The sequence below is a fragment of the Eurosta solidaginis genome, chromosome 2, assembly GCF_040869045.1.
Source record: "Eurosta solidaginis isolate ZX-2024a chromosome 2, ASM4086904v1, whole genome shotgun sequence".
Classification (NCBI taxonomy): domain Eukaryota; kingdom Metazoa; phylum Arthropoda; class Insecta; order Diptera; family Tephritidae; genus Eurosta; species Eurosta solidaginis.
In genome coordinates, this window is record NC_090320.1 from 28886914 (window position 1) to 28910356 (window position 23443).

The 23443-nt window shown below is 30.3% G+C and overlaps 1 protein-coding gene across 7 annotated transcripts in view; it reads left to right on the forward strand.

The window, feature by feature from the left end:
* Positions 1-23443, forward strand: part of raw — a 142523-nt gene that overhangs the window by 63048 nt on the left and 56032 nt on the right. For 3 of the 7 annotated variants that reach the window (XM_067764796.1, XM_067764795.1, XM_067764807.1), the window contains exon 2: positions 5766-6734. The exons of 2 other annotated variants lie outside the window; for them this stretch is intronic. In XM_067764796.1, the coding sequence (XP_067620897.1) occupies positions 5995-6734 (740 nt within the window). In that variant the 5' untranslated portion in view covers positions 5766-5994. Of the gene's footprint in view, positions 1-36; positions 1407-5765; positions 6735-23443 lie in introns of those variants that run through there. 2 more of the 7 variants (XM_067764799.1, XM_067764798.1) reach the window with 2 other exon arrangements.

The window sequence follows — 23443 nt, forward strand, 5'->3', positions numbered from 1 at the left end:
GGTAATAAAAAAGAAAAGAAATTTAAAAGCAAAAACATTTTATCGAAATAAAAAAAAATAAAAAAAAAGTATAAATAAAGAAATTAATATATAAAATAAGAAAGTATCAAATAAAATAAAATAGCAAAATAAAAGCATAACCAACAAAAAAAAAAAAGTATAAAAATATAAAGTAAGAAATAAAAACTAAAATAAAAGGTAAACAGAAATAGAAAAAATTAAATTAAAACAAAGTTAAAAGAATTAACGGCAAAAAAAGTTCATAAGAAAATCAAAAAAATATATAAAAATTCAATTAAATAAAACAAGACAATAAAAAAAACACAAATTAAAAAAAAATTAACCGTAGGACGAATACAAATAGAATTAGCGTCAACAAATATAACATGGAGAAATTATTCCTGACGCATAATTTTTAACTAATCGTGTAGAGTTTAAACACTATACAATTTTCGTGATCAATTGGGGAAGAAACTATGAACTAGAAAAAATATATGTATATTATAAATGGAGTTTGGAACTCCTCTAAAGCTGTTTCTTAGAAAAAAAAAGTAGGATGGTATTCCAGTTACCGCGTTCGTAATATTGGAAAAAAGTTGCATGCGATAGCGCGTCACTCGCCCCTTCAACGAGCTTAGCTCGAAAGCCAGCGTTTTTATCCAAGACGAATTCGAAACGCTTCACATACAGTCACTAGCTTAGCTACTGATCACAACAAGAGCCCAAAAAACCACGCCAGTAACAGAGCAACCACAAACCGGTCTGCTGTCAATCACTTCTAAAAATGTTAAGAAACAACAACAACTTCTTGCACTGCGTCAAGCCGGCTCTTTTGGCTCTTCTGTTTAAACTTTTGTACCTCAGACTCTCGCTAGCGATAATCATTCGCTCATCAGTCTTTGCCGGCTAAACTTGTAGTAAAATTGAAGAAACGCGCAACGAAACAATTTTTCAATTTAAAAGCTTTTGCTCTTCATGGACATTTCGTACATTTAGATTCGATTTTTATTGCTATTTAATGCGCGCGCATTAATTAAGAAAAAAAATATTTAAATTTACTTATTTGTTGTTATATTACTGTTGTTTTTGTAATTGCTGTCGTCGGTAATGCTACTACTTTGTGAGACTCTTGACTTTGGTTTTGAGTTTATACGCGTTGGTGCTGTTATTGTCGAAGGCGGACGCGCGCATTTTCTTGCAGACGGTCATTTCTATATTTAACAATCAACAATCGGTCGTTTTATTGTTGTTGTTTTATTATATATATATGCAAACATCACCGCTATACTGAATAAAAATTAATAAAAAAAAGAAAGAAAATTGTAAAAAAATTTGCTGTCAAGTGTTTCTAATTTGCTTTTTCTTCATCTGCAACGCCGAAGGAAAAGAAATAAGCATAATAAAACGTAAGGCACTATCTATGTTTTAAGGATTCTAAACAAGTTAGATGTTTTTACTAGTAGTGTTAAAAGTGACTTAAATTTTCCGTTTTCTTTTTTTTTATTTATAGTAAAGCGTTCCCATTAGTCTTGCCTTTTCTTGTGCGTCACCATAAGTATAAAATTTTCAGCTAAGCCAAAATTTAAGCGATTTTCCTCGAGAAAAAGTTTTCATCTGTAAACATTCCTCTTCGTCGCTTTTGGAAACCAAGCAAAAGTTCTCATCGTTTTGTTAACTTTTCACTTTTTGTGGAAAAAATGTGAAAACATAACATTCTTAAATTATGCTTGATAAGGTCTACGCTTAAGACTAGGATTGGCAAATTTTGAAATTATTCTCTGCACAGCATTAAAAGTAACGAACATGTTGCGGTGTATCTGAATATTTCCATGAGCTATATGCGCTCTATAAAGTTCTCATGGTGGAATTTTTCTCTAGTAGGGGAAAAAGGTTTAATTTTAAATTGACTCTTAAGCATCATGGTTTAATCTAGAGCTTTTTACATTTAACTTTTCGAAGAAAAAACGTGGAAACACTACATCCTCGGAATTTAAAGATAATCTTTAGAAAACTTGCTAGTAACGATTCTTTATAAATTTTTACTGATGCCAGGACTTGAATTAGAAATGCTTCTATGTAAGCTATGAACAGCAATAACAAGAATGTCGAAAGATATCGAATGAAAACAATGTTTTCACACTTCTATTGAAACTTTGTCGGAAGACTTTGCTTGCACTCCCTACACAGCACAAAAAAGCTCCCCATTGTGGAATATTTCACTATTAGGCGAAGTTTTCACTGCTCTAAAAGTAGTTGCAAGCCTTTGCTATCGCAATAAAAATAAATAAAATTTATGTTGGGTATTAACCCGCATGGTCTAATAGAACTTTCTTTCCTCCTTGCGTATTAAACTCAAGCAAATACAATGTTCAAATTTCACATATTGTGGAAACAATGTGGAAACATTATTCTCTCCTTAAAAATGTTGCAGAAAATACGTTCTACTTCTGTATAAACTCTTACCAATGCTAGGACTGGTATAGGAATGGTTATCATGTACGCCATGAACAGAAGTAACGATAAGTAATGGGAACAATGTTTTCACGATTCTATGGAAATTTATAGAAATCATAGCGAAATATTTGTAGTTGGATTGAACCATTAGTCATGAATGCCTTGGAGACGTTAATAGAAACCTTCATAATAATGGTATAGAATAATAGGACAAGTTGAAATTCAAGCTGATCGCGACCAGACGTACAAGGCACAGAAACTTAAGGTCAATTAAAGGAATTTAGAGCATTGTTGTGCTTAAATTAAAAATTTAATACAAACCCGAATTGAAGCAGAAAGTCTCGGCACAACATGTTTTATTTTCCAGTCATATTCAATTTCTAAAAATCCCCAACTTTGTATTAAAAATACACATTTAATTGTTGCTGTAACCTTCTTATTATAAAAATCATAATTAAAAATATTACAACAAAAATATTGTTTGTGTATCAATGTCCTTTCCATTATATTGACGTCACTTTCACGCGTCCGGCACTTATGTGAGGCAATGTCACAAATTTGCGGCTATGTATAGCTGAATGTCAGCTGCCCCGCCCACAATAACGGTGCGCACACAAAACACACACTCACACACCCACATTCAACTGCTGTTGCGCTTCCTCCTTCCCATCTTCCTCATTCACCTCTGCCGAAAATGCCTTTTGACATTTTAATAATTTATTTATTTTCACTCCAAATACAAATGTTTAATGCATAGACAAAGCTTTGGATAGAAATAGATTTATGAGCGTTCACACTTACATGCTTAGTATCTTATATATAAATAGATAAGATGAAAAAATGTGGAACCGTTTTCTGCTAAACTATAATTCTAAGGTATACAAATTATATATGTATTGATAGGAAATGAGCTGCACTCTTATCCATAAATAAAAAAAATTTGAAAAATTATTTTAATATAAAAAATTTAACATAAAAATCACACCACTTCACATGCACTTATTCATACTATAGACACGCTGTGTGTGTGTACTTGCTTTTTGTGTACTATGCTGAATCGTGAGCATGGCCGAGGAGTTGCTTTGTACACAATAAAAATTAAACAAAATGCATCAAGTCTATTTCTTTTCTCTCCTTTGCTTTCCTTTCTTTTCCATTCTATTCTTTTATTTTCCTTTCCTTTGTTTTATTTTCTTTGCTTTCCTTTCCTTTCTTTTTCTTTCCTTTCCCTTCCATTCCTTTCCTGTTCTTTTCTTTATTACCCTTCCTTTTCCTTTTCTTTCTTTTAGTTTTCTTTTTATTTCCTTTCTTTTACTTTCATTTCTCTTCCATTCATGCTCCTTCCTTTCCTTTCCTTTCCTTTCCTTTTCCTACCTTTTGTTTACGAGAAGCAGATTGATTAAATCAAACCCTTCCCTCCAGAGCAATATAAAATTTCCCTAGTTTCCTATTATTATATTAAAATGACAAATTATATTTCTTTTATTTTCATTTCCCTTCCATTGATTTTCCTTCCTTTCCTTTCCTTTCCTTTCCTTTCCTGTCCTTTCCTTTCCTGTGGTTGAATTTCAACCACTGGGCGAACTCTAGTATTAATAATATTACGTTCACTTATTAACATAAAATCTAAAAAAAAATTATTTATTTATTATTTATATTAAAAACACAAACACAAAAAAAATGTATTGCAATTAAACACAAGCGAAATACCTTCGAAGTATACAAATATTTAGAAAAACGAAAGAAATTAGAAAAACTAAGGAAAACGGAGAGAAAAATAAAAGAAAAGATAAAAAAAAAAATAAGAAAAACTAAAATATAATTAAAAAATGCAATATTTAGCATCATGGCCAGAGCTATTAATAATATTCGTTCATTTAATTATTAAGAAAATTAAAAAAAAAAACAAATTATTAAATAAATTATAAAATTAAAAATTGCTTGAAATAAATATTTTCATACATTTAAAGCGATACGGGCAATCCCCGCCAAACTCATATAAAAAAAAAAAACTATTCATAGAAATAAAATATAAGCTGAATGCCTTCAAAGTATACAAATATTGAAAATAAAACTAAAAAATAAAAAAAAAAAAATAAAATAAAATAATAAAAAAATTTTATATTTGCTACGAAAAAATATATAAAATTAAATTAAAAATAGACAAAAATCCAAAGAATTAAAATAAGTAAAAAATAAATATAAAAAACTAAAATAACTTGTATAAAAGTTGAATAAAAAAAATTATGAAAAAATCAAACAAAAAACTTGATTCAAAACGCTAAGAAACTTATTTTTTTAATTCATACTATTTTTTCAATAAATTTTTTTATTTAGGAGAAAGTGTTCTCCTCCTTCAATTACCTTACAAGTGCTAAAGTGCCCAGGTGTAGTATAGCTCAAAATTTTTAAAACTGCACGTAGTTTTTAAATTTCTTAATAATTTTTTTTATTTATTTACCTTAATTTTTTGTTTTTATGTAAACGATAGAAAAAAAAATGATTTTAAAAGTAAACAAATAAAAAAATATATTTAGAAAAATATAAATAATGTGCAATGTTTAAAAATTTATATATGTATATAAAAATTTACATATAAAGAGTAATAAAAAGGTATGATAAAAAAAATTCCAAAATTGAAGTGTGAGAATGCAAAATTGTGGCTATACAAATTTTGCATATTTTTTAAATTTTTTCTTAATTTTTCTTAATTAAAAAAAAAATGGAAAATTTAATTTCTGGATGATTTGAGAATTTTACAAGTTTTTCATGAAAAAGATAAAAAAGGGAAAATAAGTTTTCATAGTTTGCTTTAAAAATGTTTGGGCTTTGTTTTTGCATAGGAGATTTAAGTTAATAAATGTTAGCAGGGCTAAAATTGTAGCATCTCATTTTATGTTTTAGACACTGTATACTCAAAATACAACCATACATATGTATGTATCTGTGCTTTGACTCATATACATAAATATTATCTGTTCTTCATTTGTATGCGTTTGAAATATTGCCAAAAATTGCTTGCTTATTATATATACAACTTATTTATTTGAAAATAAAATATTAATTTTATTTATTTCGTCTTTCTTTTCTTTTTTCAATGCTTATTTTGTCGTTGTACATTTTCAATATTGACACAACAAAAATAAACATCAACAACAATCCACTTCAAAATAACACATACAAAACAAAAAAAAAATAATAATGCACTATGAACATCATTTCCGCCCTCACACATGCTCACACAACAACAACAACCCCTACAACAACGAAATATAATTTAAAAATATGCGCAACCCAACCCAAACAATTAGTATTGAATTCCTGCGCAGCAGCCCGCAAAAGCAATGCAAGAAAAAATTTCAAGAAAAGTATGAGCGAACATTGCCGCGCATGCAACATAATATAACTGTAAACAAATAATATAAGCAATTGAACAAACCGCGCGCCATAAAACGCAAAAAACAAGCAAATAAAAAAAATATATAAAATATTTCTCAAGTATTCTTTGTTGCCAAGCAAGCAAAATTTTGCAGCTAAATAATGGCTCTGAATGCCACAAATTCATGCAACACAAGTAGCAGCAGCAGTTGCACGGCACCAATTATCAATATCAACAACAAAAAACCATTGACACCAACAAAACCAACAGTCAAACTGTTGAATGGCAACTCTAGCAGTGTTAATTGTGTTGGCGAAGATAGCGGTGGTGGAAGCGTTGTTAGCTCAAGATTACCTTCGCCCAACAGCAGTAAGGCCCACTCACCGAGCTGCAACAATAAAATCCACAATAGTTTAAGCAACAATGTCGAGCAACTTTTCAATTCGGCTTTAAAAGTATTACATTTGCCACAATGTAAAAGTGGAAGTAGTAGCAACAGCAACAAAAAAATGGCAAAACAGAAAACAAACAAAATAAATAGTGACGAATCAGCGGCAAAGGGAATGAAGTTGCAGCGTAGTCCTGCAAATGTTGCAGTTGATCAACAGGGCGATAATGATGCTGCTGCTGATGATAACACTGACTATGATTATGATGAAGTTGATGGAGATATGGGAAAGGCGCTTCAGTTGCGTTGCACATGTCCGAGTACGTTTGCAAGTGACAGTAATAATATTAAAATTAGTAATAATAACGATAAAAATACCACCATGACAGTTACAACAACATTTCGCAGTAGCAGCACTTCGGCGCTAATACCAGCCGGTCATATGCGTCCACAAACATTGAATGTGCAACATTATCGTGAAACACCATCGGATCATACGCAAATATTCTTTCGGTATGTTATTTTTATCATTTATATTATCTTTTATTATTATTATAAGTTGTTAATATTCCTTTATTATCGAGTTCCTTTAAGTATAGTTTCTTAAAAAAAGTACGAAATATTTGCTTTTAGGTGAAAAATGTTGCATATTTCTCGATCCGGTATTCCGGTGCTACTTGAAGTTAAAAATAGTTTAATCCTGACGCCTGAAGTGGCCAGGTTAAACTGAGCTTCATTTATGCGATTTTGACTATTGCCTCTTAAGCTACATCAATGAAGATCAAGTCTTGATTCGTATGACTATAACAATAAAGATTTAAATAAATTTTTTTTTAATATATATTTATCATTTTTTTGATATAAAATTATTAATTTTTTTAATATGTTTATATTTTTTTATATAAACTTATAACATTTGATTAAATATAGTTTTCAACAATTAAAAAAACTAAAAAAAATTGTTTAAGAAAAATAAAAAAGTTTTAACAATAAAAATAAAAATGTCAAACGCAAAAGTAAAAAAATTTACTGAGAAAATGTTTCCCGAACAAACCTTAAACCTTAATCGTAAAAAAAAACACAGCCAAAAGTTGAAAATAATATGAAAAGACTAAAAAATGTATGAATTAAAAAAAAAAAACAAATTACAAGAGCGAACAGAAAAATAGCATTGGAATTTTTATTTTTAAATTTCTTCAGTTAAATTCTATCGATAATTTTTGCTAGCCTTGTTTAGTATTGGTTATTGTTAAACTTGATGTGAGCTAAAAGGCCGTAATTCGTCGATATTTCGATTACAGTCTGAAATCATCTTCAGGAGCATATGACTATGTTTGATCGACCAAACTAAAAACTAAAATACAATTTTAAATATTGTGTTTTATTTAACTACGGCCTTTTAGCTCACATGTCGTTGTTGTTGTTGGTTGCTCTCAGAAGGCTTTGCGGAGTGTTATCGATGTGATGGTCCTTTGCCGGATACAGATCCGGTACGCTCCGGTACCACAGCACCATTAATGTGCTAGACCGACCATCTCGGGAACGGTTTATGTGGCCACATTAAACCTTCAGGCCATACCCTCCCTCCCCACCCGCAAGTTCCATGAGAGCTTGGGGTCGCCAGAGCCTCGTATGTTAGTGAAACAGGATTCGCCGCGGATAGGTGAGGTTGACATTTGGGTTTGGAGAAGCTGTATATTGCGCTGGCAACTTGAAGGGTTGCGCTACACAGCCTCTTGAATCTGGTATTTTAGTCGCCTCTCACGACAGGCATACCTACCGCGGGGTCAGAATATTTTAGCTCACATAAAGTTTAACAATAACGAGTCAGTTAAATTCTTTTATTTTTACTTTCGATATTCTAAGAAAAAACTTCTATGAATTTTGTAACTAAAACTGTGCAAATCAATCTCAAATATGCTTTCGAAAAAAAAACTGAAAACTAGGGAAAGTTTTACGAAAATTTCGCGCTCTACATTTGGAGTTTTCGAAACTTTTTTAGGAGTGTTGAAATTTGCATTGATTTTTGACAAGGGTGTTTCCTATTTTCTTCGATTCAATAAAAAAAAGAAGTTTTTTTCACACTTTGTGAAGAAGAAAATCTGAAACACCTTTAGGAAAAATATTTCAACAGCAAACGCAAATTTTGAGCGACCTAAAACCTGTACTTTCTCAACCTAAAATTGATTGGGCTACAAAAGTGCATATTAAAAAGCTCGACATTTTCTTAAAATTTTATTGAATTGTTTCGAATACCTTTTAAATATGATAAATATAAGAAATTCATAGAAGTTTTTTTATAAAATAGCTAAAAAAAAATTGATTTAATGTGATAACATTCAAATTAAAAAAAGTGATAAATTAGCATAACAATAATTACCTAAGAAATTTTTGCAATAACTTGGAGCATTGGGCTGGACTCAAACCCACTATCTCGCAAAAAAAGATTAATAGATAAATAAACAAAAATATTTGAAAAAATTTAAAAAAAATTCAGATAGTAAAAAAACTAAAATAAATAAATAAAAAATAGTAGAATGCAATCAAAAATAAAAAAAGAAATAAACAAATTATAAAAGTGAAAATTTTTATAAAATAACTAATAATAAATAAGGAAAAAAAATAAAGAAAATAGATAGTAAAAGAAATAAATAATAAAAGAAGTAAAAATACATAAAAATTAAGTAAAAAAAAATTAAATATCAAGTAAAGACACAATATCAAAAAGAAAAAAAAATAAACGAAAAAAAGAAAATTTAAATAAAAATAAAAATAAAACAAAAAGCTTAAAAATAAAAAAGGCCGAAGTAAAGATACAGACAAAAGAACTATAAATAAAAACCTAAATAAAACAAAATATTTAAAATTAAAAAAGGTAAAAAACATATAACGTAAAAAATACAAATAAACAACAACAGAAATATTAATAAAAGGGAAACTTTAGTCATCATAATTGCGTAACAAAATTCGTATAAATAAAAAGCTCAGAAATAAAAATTTGGTGTAAACAACTAACAACAAGTAAGGAAGTCTTAGTTCGGGTGAAACCGAACATTACATACTCAGCTCTGCACTATACATATACATATGGATTTATTCTGAACTAATTTTTCTTCGAGTTATGGCTCCCGGCACATAGAAAATTGCTTAGCACGCCCATTTTTTAAAATTTGAAGCTTTTCCTATTTATTGTTATAAATCCACTTGGGAAATGAAATACCATTGATATAAAGCTCTTTTTTTGCAAAGATATAGCTTATTTTATTCGTCCACGACCCTTCTAAAAATCTTTTATATAAAAGTGGTCCTTAACCGATTTCGTAAATTTTTCTTCAAAGCTTTCCTTATAGTAAAAGCAACCTTACGATACGTTTAATGATTTTTGATTTATGATTAATAATATTTGTAAAATTGATTTTATCACAAGTGGGCGGTGCCACACCCATTTTAAACATTTTTTTCAAATTTTTATCAAGAGTCTCAATATCAGTCCACATGTAAAATTTAGCATTCTAGGTGTATTATTTACTAAATAATCAGGTTTTTTGTGTTTCCCAAAATGTTATATATATAAAAAGTGGGCGTGCTTATCATCCGATTTCGTTCATTTTCAATACCAATCTATTCTGGGTCCAGATAAGCTCATGTAAGATATCTCAATATTTACTCAAATTTTTTTTCGATACTGATGATCTTGATATATGGAAGTCTATATCTATCTCGATTCCTTTATACCTGTACTACCAACCGTTATCCAATCAAAGTTATAATACCCTTTGTACAAGTACGGCTGGGTATAAAAACATAACATTTCTACGGCACTAATTCACTTAACAACTTAAAAATTCAAACTAAAAGATAAAACTAAATTTAAAATTTGTTTTAAATTTCGAATATTCTAAATTTCCAAATAAAACTATCTATTTAGTTAAAACAAACGTTAAACTCGCATTTCGCATTTCTCTGATTTTACTGCAGTTAAAAAAACTACCGCCTACCGCGTATCGAATTAATAAGCATGGGTGAGTTTTCAGCTGTGTGGAAGATCATTCTATTTCGGCTATCGGTTCCATGAAATCTTAAGCCTACTCTGAGAAATATTCTCAGCTGAAATAAAAAAAGATTGTGTTTTAGTTCAATAATTTTTAAGCACATGTAAGTGTAACTTTCTTAGAAAGTTTGCTGAAATCAGTTGCTTAAGGCCGATCTTCCACTCAGGCGTCGTCGCATATAAGGCGAATAATACTTATATCAAATTGGAGATGATTTAAAGTATAAATTTCAAATAGAAGTTAGTTGAGCAAGCTAGCTTTATTTTAAAACAACTATGATGTCCCCGATTTCAATCATAATGGCGAATATTACACTGCGTTACAAAAGCGAGCTTTAGTTATGTCCTATGAACCAAATATACTTTTTCGGAAAGGGGAGAAAAAATAAAAATACACGTGTGTCGGCGATTTTCATGTACATGCCAGAATTTTTTTTATGTATAAAGTATAAAGGTCGTAGTGTCCGTCTGTCCGCCTGTGTGTAGGCATGCCGACTTCAATGACCTTGTACGAGACGGAAATTTGTCAAAGAGAACAGCGGTACTCTTTGCATCACGCTTTAGGCAGTGGAATATAGTGGCGGCTGATTTAAAAATAACAGCCGATACTGACACAAATGCTTACAAACGCAAAAATAAAAGGCCTAAGTTTCTTTAAAAGCATTTAAATTTTTAATGTCACAATTTTTAATTTTAATATGATAAAATTAATAAAAAAAAATCGGATTTTTAATAAGCTGAAACCGTTGCAAAAAAACCGATAACCATTTAACAAAAACCAAAAAATTTAAGGAAAATCTGAGAATTTATAAAAATCTAGTTTTTAAAAAATTTAACGTGATATAGACATTTCCACGAGTCTGCCTGTACAAATTCAGCTCGATTGGATCACGGAAAAGGCTTAAAAATCGACACAGACGGACACTACGAGCTTTATACTTTATACATAAAAAAAAAATCTGACGTGTACATGAAAATCGCCGATACATGTGTATTTTCATTTTTTCCCGAAAAAGTATATTTGGTTCATAGGACACATTCATGAAAATGATTTCTTATTATCATACAATTTCATTGTTTCGTGGCAATCTCCTGCACTCGCACGTTTGCCTACGTAATATTTATTTTTATAAAATATTTTTTTTTAGATTTGCTTTGTTATTTATACAAACCAATCGGTTCACTAAACTAAATAAAAAAAAGAAAAGCCAAACGAAATATTTCGCCTCTTGCAATATTTGTTTGTTTTCAAAAATGTGTTGTATATTCACATATTTATATGTGTAAAAAAATATTGCACAAATTACTCCGTGTTGCTGTACGTTTGTTGTATTTTTTCCGCATAGTTTGCAATGACTTTGTCATCGTTATTTTAAATTTTATTCAATTTTTGTTTTATTTGCAAAATTGTATATACATACATAATGTTTTTTTGCATAAATGCCGTTAATTTACTGTTTAATTATTTTGCATTTTAATGAAATAAATATATGTTTAATTTATATAAATTTTGTGACTTCTTTGTGCACTCCGCCATTAAAATAATTGCCTCTTTTTATACTCAGCTGAGCAGAGCTCACAGAGTATATCAACTTTGTTCGCATAACGGCAATCCGTAACGGCATAAACTAATCGAGATAGATATAGACTTCCATATATCAAAATCATCAGTAACACGATAACTTGAGTAAATTTTTAGGTATCTTGATGAAATTTGGTACGTGGGTTCCTGGGCGCTCATCTCAGATCGCTATTTAAAATGAAAGAAATCGGACTTCAACCACGCCCACTTTTTCGATATCGAAAATTTCGAAAAACAGAAAAAGTGCGATAATTCATTACCAAAGAGGGATAAAGCGATGAAACTTGGTAGGTGGGTTGATCTTATGACGCACAATAGAAAATTATTAAAATTTTGGACAATGGGCGTGGCACCGCCCACTTTTAAAATAAGGTAATTTAAAGGTTTTCCAAGCTGTAATTTGGCAGTCGTTGAAGATATCATGATGAAATTTAGCAGAAACGTTACTCATATTACTATTTGTGCGCTAAATAAAAATTAACAAAATCGGGTGGCGAACACGCCCACTTTAAAAAAATTTTTTTTTTTCATCAAGTTTTAACAAAAAATTTGATATCTTTACAGTATATAAGTAAATTATGCCAACATTCAACTCCAGTAATGATATGGTGCAACAAAATACAAAAATAAAAGAAAATTTCAAAATGCGCGTGGCTCCGCCCTTTTTCATTTAATTCGTCTAGGATACTTTTAATGCCATAAGTCGAACAAAAATTTACCAATCCTTGTGAAATTTGGTAGGGACATAGATTCTATGACGATAACTGTTTTACTCACTTTATCTTGGTATAAACAATGGCAGAAATCGGACTATAACCACGTCCACTTTTTCGATATCGAAAATTACGAAAAATGAAAAAAAATGCCATAATTCTGTATCAAATATGAAAAAAAGGATGAAGCATGGTAATTGGATTGGTTTATTGACGCAAAATATAACTTTAGAAAAAACTTTGTAAAATGGGTGTGACACCTACCATATTAAGTAGAAGAAAATGAAAAAGTTCTGCAGGGCCAAATCAAAAGCCCTTGGAATCTTGCAGGAATACTGTTCGTGGTATTACATATATAAATAAATTAGCGGTACCCAACAGATGATGTTCTGGGTCACCCTGGTCTACATTTTGGTCGATGTCTCGAAAACGCCTTCACATATACAACTAAGGGCCATACTCATTACCACCTTTCATTTGATACCCATATCGTACAAACACATTCTAGAGTCACCCCTGGTCCACCTTTATGGCGATATCCCGAAATGGCGTCCACCTATAGAACTATGGCCCACTCCCTTTTAAAATGCTCTTTAATACCTTCCACTTGATACCCATGTCATACAAACACATTCCAGGGTTACCCTAGGTTCATTTTCCTAAATGGTGATTTTCCCTTATTTTGTCTCCAAAGCTCTCAGCTGAGTATGTAATGTTCGGTTACACCCGAACTTAGCCTTCCTTACTTGTTTATTGTTAATTTTCAAGTTATTTATTCATTTTCATTTAAATTTTTTTGCTGCATCTGCATTTACGTTTCATTGAACTTGATCTTCAAAAATCACACACTCATTTTTTGCGCCGCGCTAACACCGAGCTTTCGATTGCGGTGCGTTATGTGTTTGAATGCCGTTACCGCTTGCACCTCACGCATAACGCGCTTCGCATACAAATTTGAATGATGCCACATAATAAAATGAGATGGCGTTCAATTTATTTTGATGCGTTGTGGCTTTGAATCAAGATGATTGTGCTGACATTTATGAAATGATTGATAAGGATCATAATGATCGCGTTAATGATGATGCGGATATTTTCAATATTCTAACCGCGTTGTTCGTCTGACAACAACAACGACACCGACAACAACACTCACTCGCCATTTTGCAGCTAATTGAGGAATAAATAGTGCTGACAGTACATCATACTATAAATCTCTTCCGTTGAGGTATCAAGAATTGAGTTGCTGTATTTTTTTTTTTTTTTTTGCTGTACTTGTTGTCGCTCGTGCTAAATAATTGTAAACATTATTATACGATTTAGCCTTAAAAGGCAAAGATTGTTTCAGTTTTGTACAACATTCGATATTTATTATTTGCTGTGGAAAATGTGGACTCTGGACTTATTGCGTGGTTTGTTGTTGTTTTTTGTATTAAATAGTTAATCAGCTCGATTGTCACGTTTCACGTGGCAATTATAAAATTGTATTTCGTACTTCAATTGGGTGAATAAATAATTCTTTATTGTTGGATACTATTAAAAAGTAAAAAAAAATTAAAAGTATTATTCATAAGTAATAATAATAAAGCTTAATTAAAAATATATAAAAATAAAAATATAAGAAAACCAAAATATATACAGCTCTGAATAAGTACAAAAATAATAGTAAATAGAAAGAATAACAAATAAAAAGGGAAAACTAGTAAAAACAAGTAAAGGTGTATAAGTTCGAGTGTAACCAAACATTATATACTCAGCGTGAGCTTCAATTGTATATTTCATTTCAGATAAATTACTTTTCTTTAAAAAAAAAATGTCTCCCCATTTCCTCTTACAATAAAACTTGATAAGTGAAATAGCATTGATTCATTAGTCTACGACCTTTTTAAACTTGTTTTATATCTTTTTTGTAGAGATTGAGGCTTAAGTAAACAAAGTGCTATCTCCGTTTTTCGAACTTAGCCTCCAGATATCGGCTTACGAAGTTCGAAATTCTACATTTCGAAATTTTATTTTTTTGTTAACGCGTTCAGGAAGTTGAAAAAGTAAAGGTGAAAAGTCAGAAGTCAGAGTCTGACTTTTCACCTCGTATAACAGCTGTTATACTAAATTTCTCAAAAAAAGAATTCAGCCCTTCAAATAAGGGAAAAGAGCGGACCACGCCCACATTTTTACTTGTTCAATTTGCTGAACGCGTTAACAAAAAAATAAAATAAAATTTCGAAATGTAGAATTTCGAACTTCAAACTTCGTAAGCCGATATCTATTTTTTGGAGGCTAAGTTCGAAAAGCGGAGATAGCACTTTGTTTACTTAAGCCTCAATCTCTACAAAAAAGTAGGTTTTGTGCAATACCCAGAAAAAAAGTTGATTTTGTCGCATAGCGTTGTTATTATAAATACGAAACAACAGGTTTTACTCACTTATTTACTTTGACTTCCCCTATTCATGATATTTGGCATATCTTTATTAACTATTCAATGCAAACCGTGCAATTTTGTTAGCTGACCTAATCATGTGAAAACGACTTCATAGCTTAAAAGGACATTAAACGGAAATGTGAAGCTTCTCAAGGCCAAAATAATGACATATCAATTTTAAAAATCGGACGTCAAATAACCAAGTTACAACGAAAAAAGATTTTTGGCTGTATTTCGAAGGATCAAAAAAAAATTTTCAAAATTTTTCCGAAACCCTCTCAACATAATCTTCAAATTTAGGGGCGGACATTATCAACTTTTTTTTTTTGTATGGGAACCAACCCAGTCTAACGGACATGGCTCAATCAATTTTTTTTTCGATACTGATGATTGTGATATATGGAAGTCTATGTCTATCTCAATTTCTTTATACCTGTACAACTAACCGTTATCCATCAAAGTAAATACACTCTGTGTGCAAAGCACGCTGAGTATAATAAAATAAAAAGTTGGCAGCAAACTACTAAAAATTAGTATGTAGCGAAAACAGCAGCAGCAGTAGCAAAAAAATAAAAGCTGCATAAACATAACGAAAACAACAAACAACATAAAGAAATATGAATTATTTAAAATGAAGACCACAAAATAAACTAAAACGAGAAAAAATCAAAATAAAAATTTAAAAATTTTAAATAACATAAAAAAAAAATGAAAAACACCTTAAAAGAAATTATGAAAAAATTAAATTTAATGATAAAAACAAAAAACCAAGTGAAATTGAGAAAAAATTATAATTAAAAAATTTTAAAAAAATTATAATAAAAAAGTTTAAAAAAAAATGTATTATGTACGAACAAATGTTATTAAATGAAAAATAAAATTTATTAAAAAATGTTTATTAACTTTTTAAAGTGTAATAAGCAAATTTATTTAAACTGCTTAAAATTCAATAAAAAAAATTTTAAAATTTATCCCAAGCAAAACAAAGATTAAAAAAACTAAATAAAAAAGTAAATTTAGGATTAAAAGAAGTATAAAAAAAATAAAAAAGAGAAATAAAACAAAAAAAAAAACAATGCAATAAAATAAAATATCCATAACAATAAAATAAGCAATAAAAAGTTAAACGAAAAACATTTTTTATTAAGAAATTATAAAATAAAATAAAAGAAAAAAATAGAACCGTAAAATAAAATAAAACTAAATAATAAATAAATAAAATAAAATGAAATGAAATAAACTAAAACGAAACAAGCAAAATTAAATTAACTAAAAAATATAAAATAAATTAAAATAAAATAAGATGAAATAAAATAAAATGAACTAAAATAAAATGAAATAAAATAAAATGAAATAAAATAAAAATAAAATAAAATAAACTAAAATGAAACAAAATGCAATAAAATAAAAAAATAATATAAAATAAAATGCAGTTATGCAAAATGTTATAAAATAAAATATAATAATACAAAAAAGAAGGAACAGAGCAATAAAATTAAAAAATTTCGATATAATAAGCAATAATTTATTAAATAGGTGAAAAGAACAAAATAAAAGAAACCATAAGAGAAAAAAGACTAGAAAGTAAAATAAAATAAAATAAATAAAAAAAAAATTTAAATGAAATAAACTTAAACAAAATAAAAATTAAATAAAGTAAAGTTAAATAAAATAATAAAAAAAAAGTTGGAAATATTAAATGATCAAAAATTTAATAAAACAGTAGAAGGAAAAAAACAAATAAAAAATTGAAAAATACATTCATAAAACCTAATAATAATTAAGACTCAACCGAAAAAAAAATAAATAAATGAAAACTAGACTTAAAAAATAAAATAATAAGTAAAAAAGTTGGAAAAATAAAAAATGCGGTAAAAGAAGTAAATATTTAAAACAAAATTAGGAATTACATTAAAAAATATTATCTAACTCAAAAAAAGCTATTAAAGACATAGAACTAAAAAGACAAGATTAAGAAGGAAAAACGAAACCAAAACTTTTTATAATGAACATTTTATATCTTAATAATGGTCCCGGCAGAGGTTAGCTTAGGTTGAACTGGCCGTTCCATTAGGACCTCACATAAACAGAATGAGTCCGTAGTGTTAGCAGAAGTTCATTTAATGACCAAACTGAAAAACCCTATCAAAAACCAGGACCTATGTTATAAAATAACTCCATCCTCTTGGCAAATACTAGAAGCGTTCTGGGACCTATGCCACTTGGTGCTTCTAGATCTGACAGCTGTATCACTCCTAGTAGCTGGAGTTTTAACATGGCAAGCTCAGGGCACGAGCACAACACGTGCTCGATCGTTTCCTCCTCCAGGGTTCCTTGTAGCAAAATTAGAATCTTTTCTCTCAGAGCCATAAGAGCTCACCACCAATTACACATATGTATTTCGAGGTGTAACGGGTGCGTAGCCCCCCATTTTGTTTATAAGAACAAATAAAATAATATACAATCTACTAAATTAATAAAAAAGGCAAGTATAAAAAATTTACTACTCGTCTTCTAAACCACCCAATCTTAAATAAATAGAGTGCATCAGATGCACAAAACTTGCCTTACTAATTTTGATAGACTAAAAATGATTGATACATTTTCAAAATACATTTCTTCACTTGTCCAAAGAAAATCGCACGTGACAGTAAAATTCGTACCAACATATGTCGTGGGATTCTCAAGACTATCAAGACAGAAAATCAAATGCGTACTTTTTCTATTGAGTCATCTTGTATTTAACTTAACTAACGTCACTCCAAATAAGATTACCCTTACTACGTGCGTACAGTCGCTATTTGTAACAAATAAATTTCTTTAATAAAATATGATGCCATAATTATAAATATATTTTTGAACGTAAACAAGTTTTTTGCGCGCAAAAAATAAGATAGAAATTTGCACACATACTACGCTCTTCCTGGCAGTCAAAGGGTTAATTACCTAGTATGCGTGTGCGGTACGTTGACTTTCATGTGTTCACATTTTGCGTTGTTTGTTTACCGCATTGACTTCGTCATTCGCAGCAACTTGACACAATTTCGCACTATTTATTTTTCTATATTTTTTTGGCAATGTACAAAGTAAAATTTTTTTTTTTTGTAAATTATTTTTGAATATATTTTTCCGCAAATTAAAATTTTTTTTTGGTTTTGCTGTTAGACACCCACGCTGTAATTAATAATATGGCTAGCGCAGAGAGTATGTCATACTTTTACGCTTTTACAATAAATACTTTCAAATATCCGCAAAGTTCTTTTTTTGTAAATCGTTATTGACATGTGTTCGTATGAGTGTGTGTGTGTGTGCTCAAGCGCATGTGCGGGCGCGCGGTCGTGTGTGACATTGTTACACGTGTAAGATTTATCAACTTTTTTTGAATAGAAATTTTTGTTTTTATTCATTTTATGAATAATGTACTATCTAACGTTCAATAATAATTTACGCGTTCAAATTTACAAGCGACACGCTTCTATTTACATATAACGTGGATTGTACATATCGCTCATTTGCTGCAACTCAAAAACACAAATTTCCAAGAAAGCCATTCAAAGATTTTAACTGTCATATGTTGCGCATATAAAGGCATATTTTCATTTTTATACCACGTGCTAAATTTTTAACTGATCACGAAGATTTTTTTGTAAAACATAGATCATAATATTGGGTACGTTTATGTGTTATTAACTCAAAAGTCATGTTTTTTGAGTTATGACGACGTTGCAGCAAATGAGCGATATATACTCTCTACGCTTGATGAATGACTTAATGATTTATTATATTGTAATTTAAATATTTTATTTTTTTTTTGATTATTTATTTGTGAGTTTTTATAAAATACTTATTACCTTTTTGATTGAAATATCAAATGGTTGCCGCCGCGTATTCAACTTTTTTTATATTTTATTTAAATAAATATTGTTTAAGTATGCATTTGTATGCTTATATATTTTTCTGTGAATTAACAAAAACAACAATAGCTGCAAAAAAAAAATATATGCGGTCCCTCTCCTTTGATCACGTCATTTTCATATCCAGCACATATATGTATAAGCAGTTAGTAACAACTTGTCGTGTGGGAGACGCCTCGTATTTGTTGAGGTTGATCTCAACTACCAACAATTGACAAGAACAATCACATCTCCATTGTATGGATAAGCCATTGTGCCATTCTTCAATTCATGCACTCATAATTCAATCAGTCATACTATGTCCCACCACATATTTGACAATTTAATTTAAATATATATTAATTTTTTGTTTTTGTTGTATTGTCAGCGAAAACGTGAATATGTATGCAGAAATGTTAAGTTTTTTACGTCAATCTATAATGGCTCTTTGTGGAATTCACATGAATGTATGGTAGCTTGGCATATGTTGCTCATACGCCGTGTACTATCGTATGGATGGCCTTCACTTGCTTTTACTTATTGTTATTGTTCAGTGGAATAAATATATGGGAACAGATTGATAATAAAAGAATTAAAAAAAAATTTTATGAGTTTTTAAACGGGGATTACCCTTATTGCTTTAAATGTATAAAAATATTAATTTGAAGCAATTTTTAATTTATAATTTATTTAATAATTTGGGAAAAATTTAAACAACGTGACATCAGGACGGACAAGGCGACAGCTGTTTCGATCGTGGGAGTGCGGGTTCAAATCCCACTCCCGGGAGAAAAGGCTTTGAAGAGATTCACAAGGTATAATCCAAACAGCTGTCGCCTTGTCACGTTGTTTAAATGTTTCCCAAATTACTTATTTAATTGGCGCTTAACCGTCTAAACGGTTATGGCCGTCCAACAAGGCGCGCCAGTCGCTCCTTCGCTCCGCCAACCGGCGCCAATTGGTCACACCAAGTGAGTTTAAATCGTTTTCCACCTGGTCCTTCCAACGGAGTGGGGGCCGCCCTCTACCTCTGCTTCCATAGGCGGGTTCCGATAGAAACACTTTCTTGGCCGGAGCATCATCTTTCATTCGCATAACATGGCCTAGCCATCGCAGCCGCTGCGTTTTAATTCGCTGGACTATGTTGATGTCTGCGTATAGCTCGTACAGCTCATCATTAAATCTTCTTCGGTACTCGCCATCGCCAACGCGTAGAGGTCCATGAATCTTTCGAAGAACTTTTCTCTCGAACACTCCAAAGCCGCTTCATCTGCTGTTGTCATGGTCCATGCTTTTGCCCCATATAGCAGGACGGGTACGATAAGTGACTTGTAGAGTATGATTTTCGTTCGCCGAGATTGGACTTTACTTTTCAATTGCCTACCTAGTCCAAAGTAGCATTTATTGGCAAGATTGATTCTTCGCTGGACTTCAGTGCTGATGTTGTTGCTAGTGTTGATGCTGGTTCCCAAATAAACGAAGTATTTTACTATTTCGAAATTATGGCTGCCAACAGTAGCGTGATTGCCAAGGCGCATATGCGCTGACTCTTTGCTCGATGACAGCAGATACTTCGTTTTGTCCTCATTCACCATCAAACCCATCCGAAATTATTAAATAAAAAAAAAAATAAAAAATTTAAGTTTAACGGTTTTATGGAAAACAATACTTACATTAAGTAATAATACTCCTAAAAGCTAGAAAATAATTAGGTAGGTCTTAGGTATTAGTCATCACACTCCTCATCGATCTAGGGCGCTGATGAGACAAATGAATAAAAGCGTGGGCCGCGTCAAATTTATATTGATAGTCAACCGCTCATATCTTTACAAATGATATTTTCATACATGTATAAGTAATACCAAATAAACCTTAATGCCACGCCTCACGTTTTTAGAAAATAAAACGGTTTAAAATTTTGTTTAAATTCTTTTATTTTCAAGTTTTTAGTATTTATTTAATTGCCTATTATTTCTTATTCTATTTAGTTCATTTAGTGCCTCATTATTACAAGGACTCTTTCCTGACAATCTAGCTCGTCAATAAATAATTCTTTCAAAGACTTTACTCGACTCTGCGCCACGTATGCTTATCCCTCCTCGAACTGCAAAGTATTTTGATGTCTTTTCTTCCAAATATAACCCAAATCGGACCACAAATATGAGTTTTTTGAATACCTCGATCCTTGCGGCACCTAGCGACGATTTTTTTCATAGGTCGCATTCTATTTCTGTATGCAATATGTGTTCCAAATATGAGGCAAATCGGACCAAAAATACAATTTTTAGAAATATATCGAGGCATGCGCCACCTAGCGGAGTTTTTTCTTCTTATTACATTTTGTCCGGTTGTGAACTATTTTCCAAGTTTCAAGCTGGTAGCTTATCGGGAAGTTACTTAAATTTCAATTACAAAATTCGCAAACAACGCTCGTTACACAGAGTCAAGCTAAATAAAACCGTTTAAAAATATGGAACGCGAAATAAAAGTAAAATAATAATAAAAAATTTAAAAATAAAGGTTAATTTCTTTAAAAGTTAAAAAATTTTACAAATTTAATTAAAAAGCACAACTAATAGCAAATAACATATAAAAAATTTTACCAAAAAACAGAAGTAAAACAGCATTTACTTAGAGAATAATAAAATAAGAACAAAAAAGTGTATTTAATTAGCGAGAGAGGCTCGTTTTGCTTTATAAAAATTTGTTTGTAATTGATATTAGAAAAAACTACAAAACTTGCACACGGCGATGGTGACCAGAACATTTTTATAGATCTCACTCCTTCATCAGCTAGCTTTTAGGGTGCATGTTTTGAACTCGAAATCTGCTACACTCAGAAAAAATACTTACTAAAATGAGGAAAACTATTCCTAACAAATTTTCTTTTAACTGAGGAAAATTTCAATGTACTGAGTAAGAATTTCTTATGTATAAAACTGTTCATTAATTTGAGAGAATACTTGATTGAATATTTCTCACAATATTTACATGTACGAGTTCCCTCAGTGAATAATAGTACTCGCCTGTAAAGTTTAAATCCTTGATTAGAAATCCGTGATAGCTACACAATTAACTCTTTTAAATAATAAGTTTTACAATTGTCTTCTTTTTTAAGAAAATTAATGCTATAACCAAGAAGATTTTTGAGAAAACGACCAGTCTAGATTAAGAGCAGCGTTTCTATGGCGCAAATTTTTTTCTTCGTTTTCTTCAGCAATTTCTAGATTTTTTTTTAGAATAAATTCATGTTGGTGTAAAGACAAATGCCTCTACCCACTCAGCCATATGAATGCTCCGTTGCATGCTATGTCTAAGTATTGCCTTTTTGTTGCTATTCCTTTTATACATAAGTACACGAATAGGGACATAAATACTAAGGTCCAAACTATTAGGAAATATTTTTAGGCTCTTTCAACAGAACTTGACGAGTGACATTGAATTTTCTAGCAGTGCATTATAATGAATGATTCCGCTGTTCGCATTATGTTTTTGAATATCTAATAAAATTTCAAATATCTAATAAAAAAATGATTATTAAAAAAAAAACATGTAAACATAAAAACTAATGAAAAGGCTAAGAAAATGGCTTATGCAAAAAAATTTTAAAAGAAAATTTAAAGTGAAAACTTTGTAATTTTTTTTTACTATGAGACCACGACAGCGTTGATTATGGAGCTGTTATTTACCTACTACCACCAGCCTTTTTTATTTAAAAAAAATCGTAAACATTTCTCTGTTATCATCACACATACAAAGCATTAAGCTCTTTATGGTATTCATTTATTCCTCCACTAAACGATATTCAAGGTTTCGCTTCAGATCGTTGCTTTATGCGGTTATTGGCTTATTAAATAATTATACCTTTCATGAAAATGAAATGGTATATTAATTTCGTCACGAAACCGAAAATTGTAAGTCCTTAAAGGAAAATAGATAGACCCACCATTAAGTATACCGAAATAATCAGGTTGAAGAGCTGAGTTGATTTAGCCATGTCCGTCTGTCCGTCTGTCCGTCTGTCTGTTTGTATGCAAACTAGTCCCTCAATTTTTGAGATATCTTGATAAAATTTGGTGAGCAGGTGTATTTGGGTGTCCGATTAGACATTTGTCGGAACCGACCGGATCGGACCACTATAGCATATATCCTCCATACAACCGATTTTTCAGAAAAAGAGGATTTTTGTAATATCTTACCCAATTTAACAGATTGAAGCTTCAAACTTCACCATATACTTTCGTATATTGCACATATTGTTGCCTGAAAAAATTTATGAGATCGGTCGTATATATAGTATATATCCCCCACAACCGATTGTTCAGATAAGGAACTTTTCGTAATTACTGCCCTATTTTAAGAGCTAGAGGCTTCAAATTTCAGCGAATGCTTACGTATATAGCATATATTGTTGTCTGAAAAAATCATAAAGATCGGTGGTATATATAGTATATATATGGTGGTATATATAGTATATATATATAGTATATATATATATATATATATAGTATATATATATAGTATATATATATATATTTTCGCAAATTTTAGCCCCATTTTAACA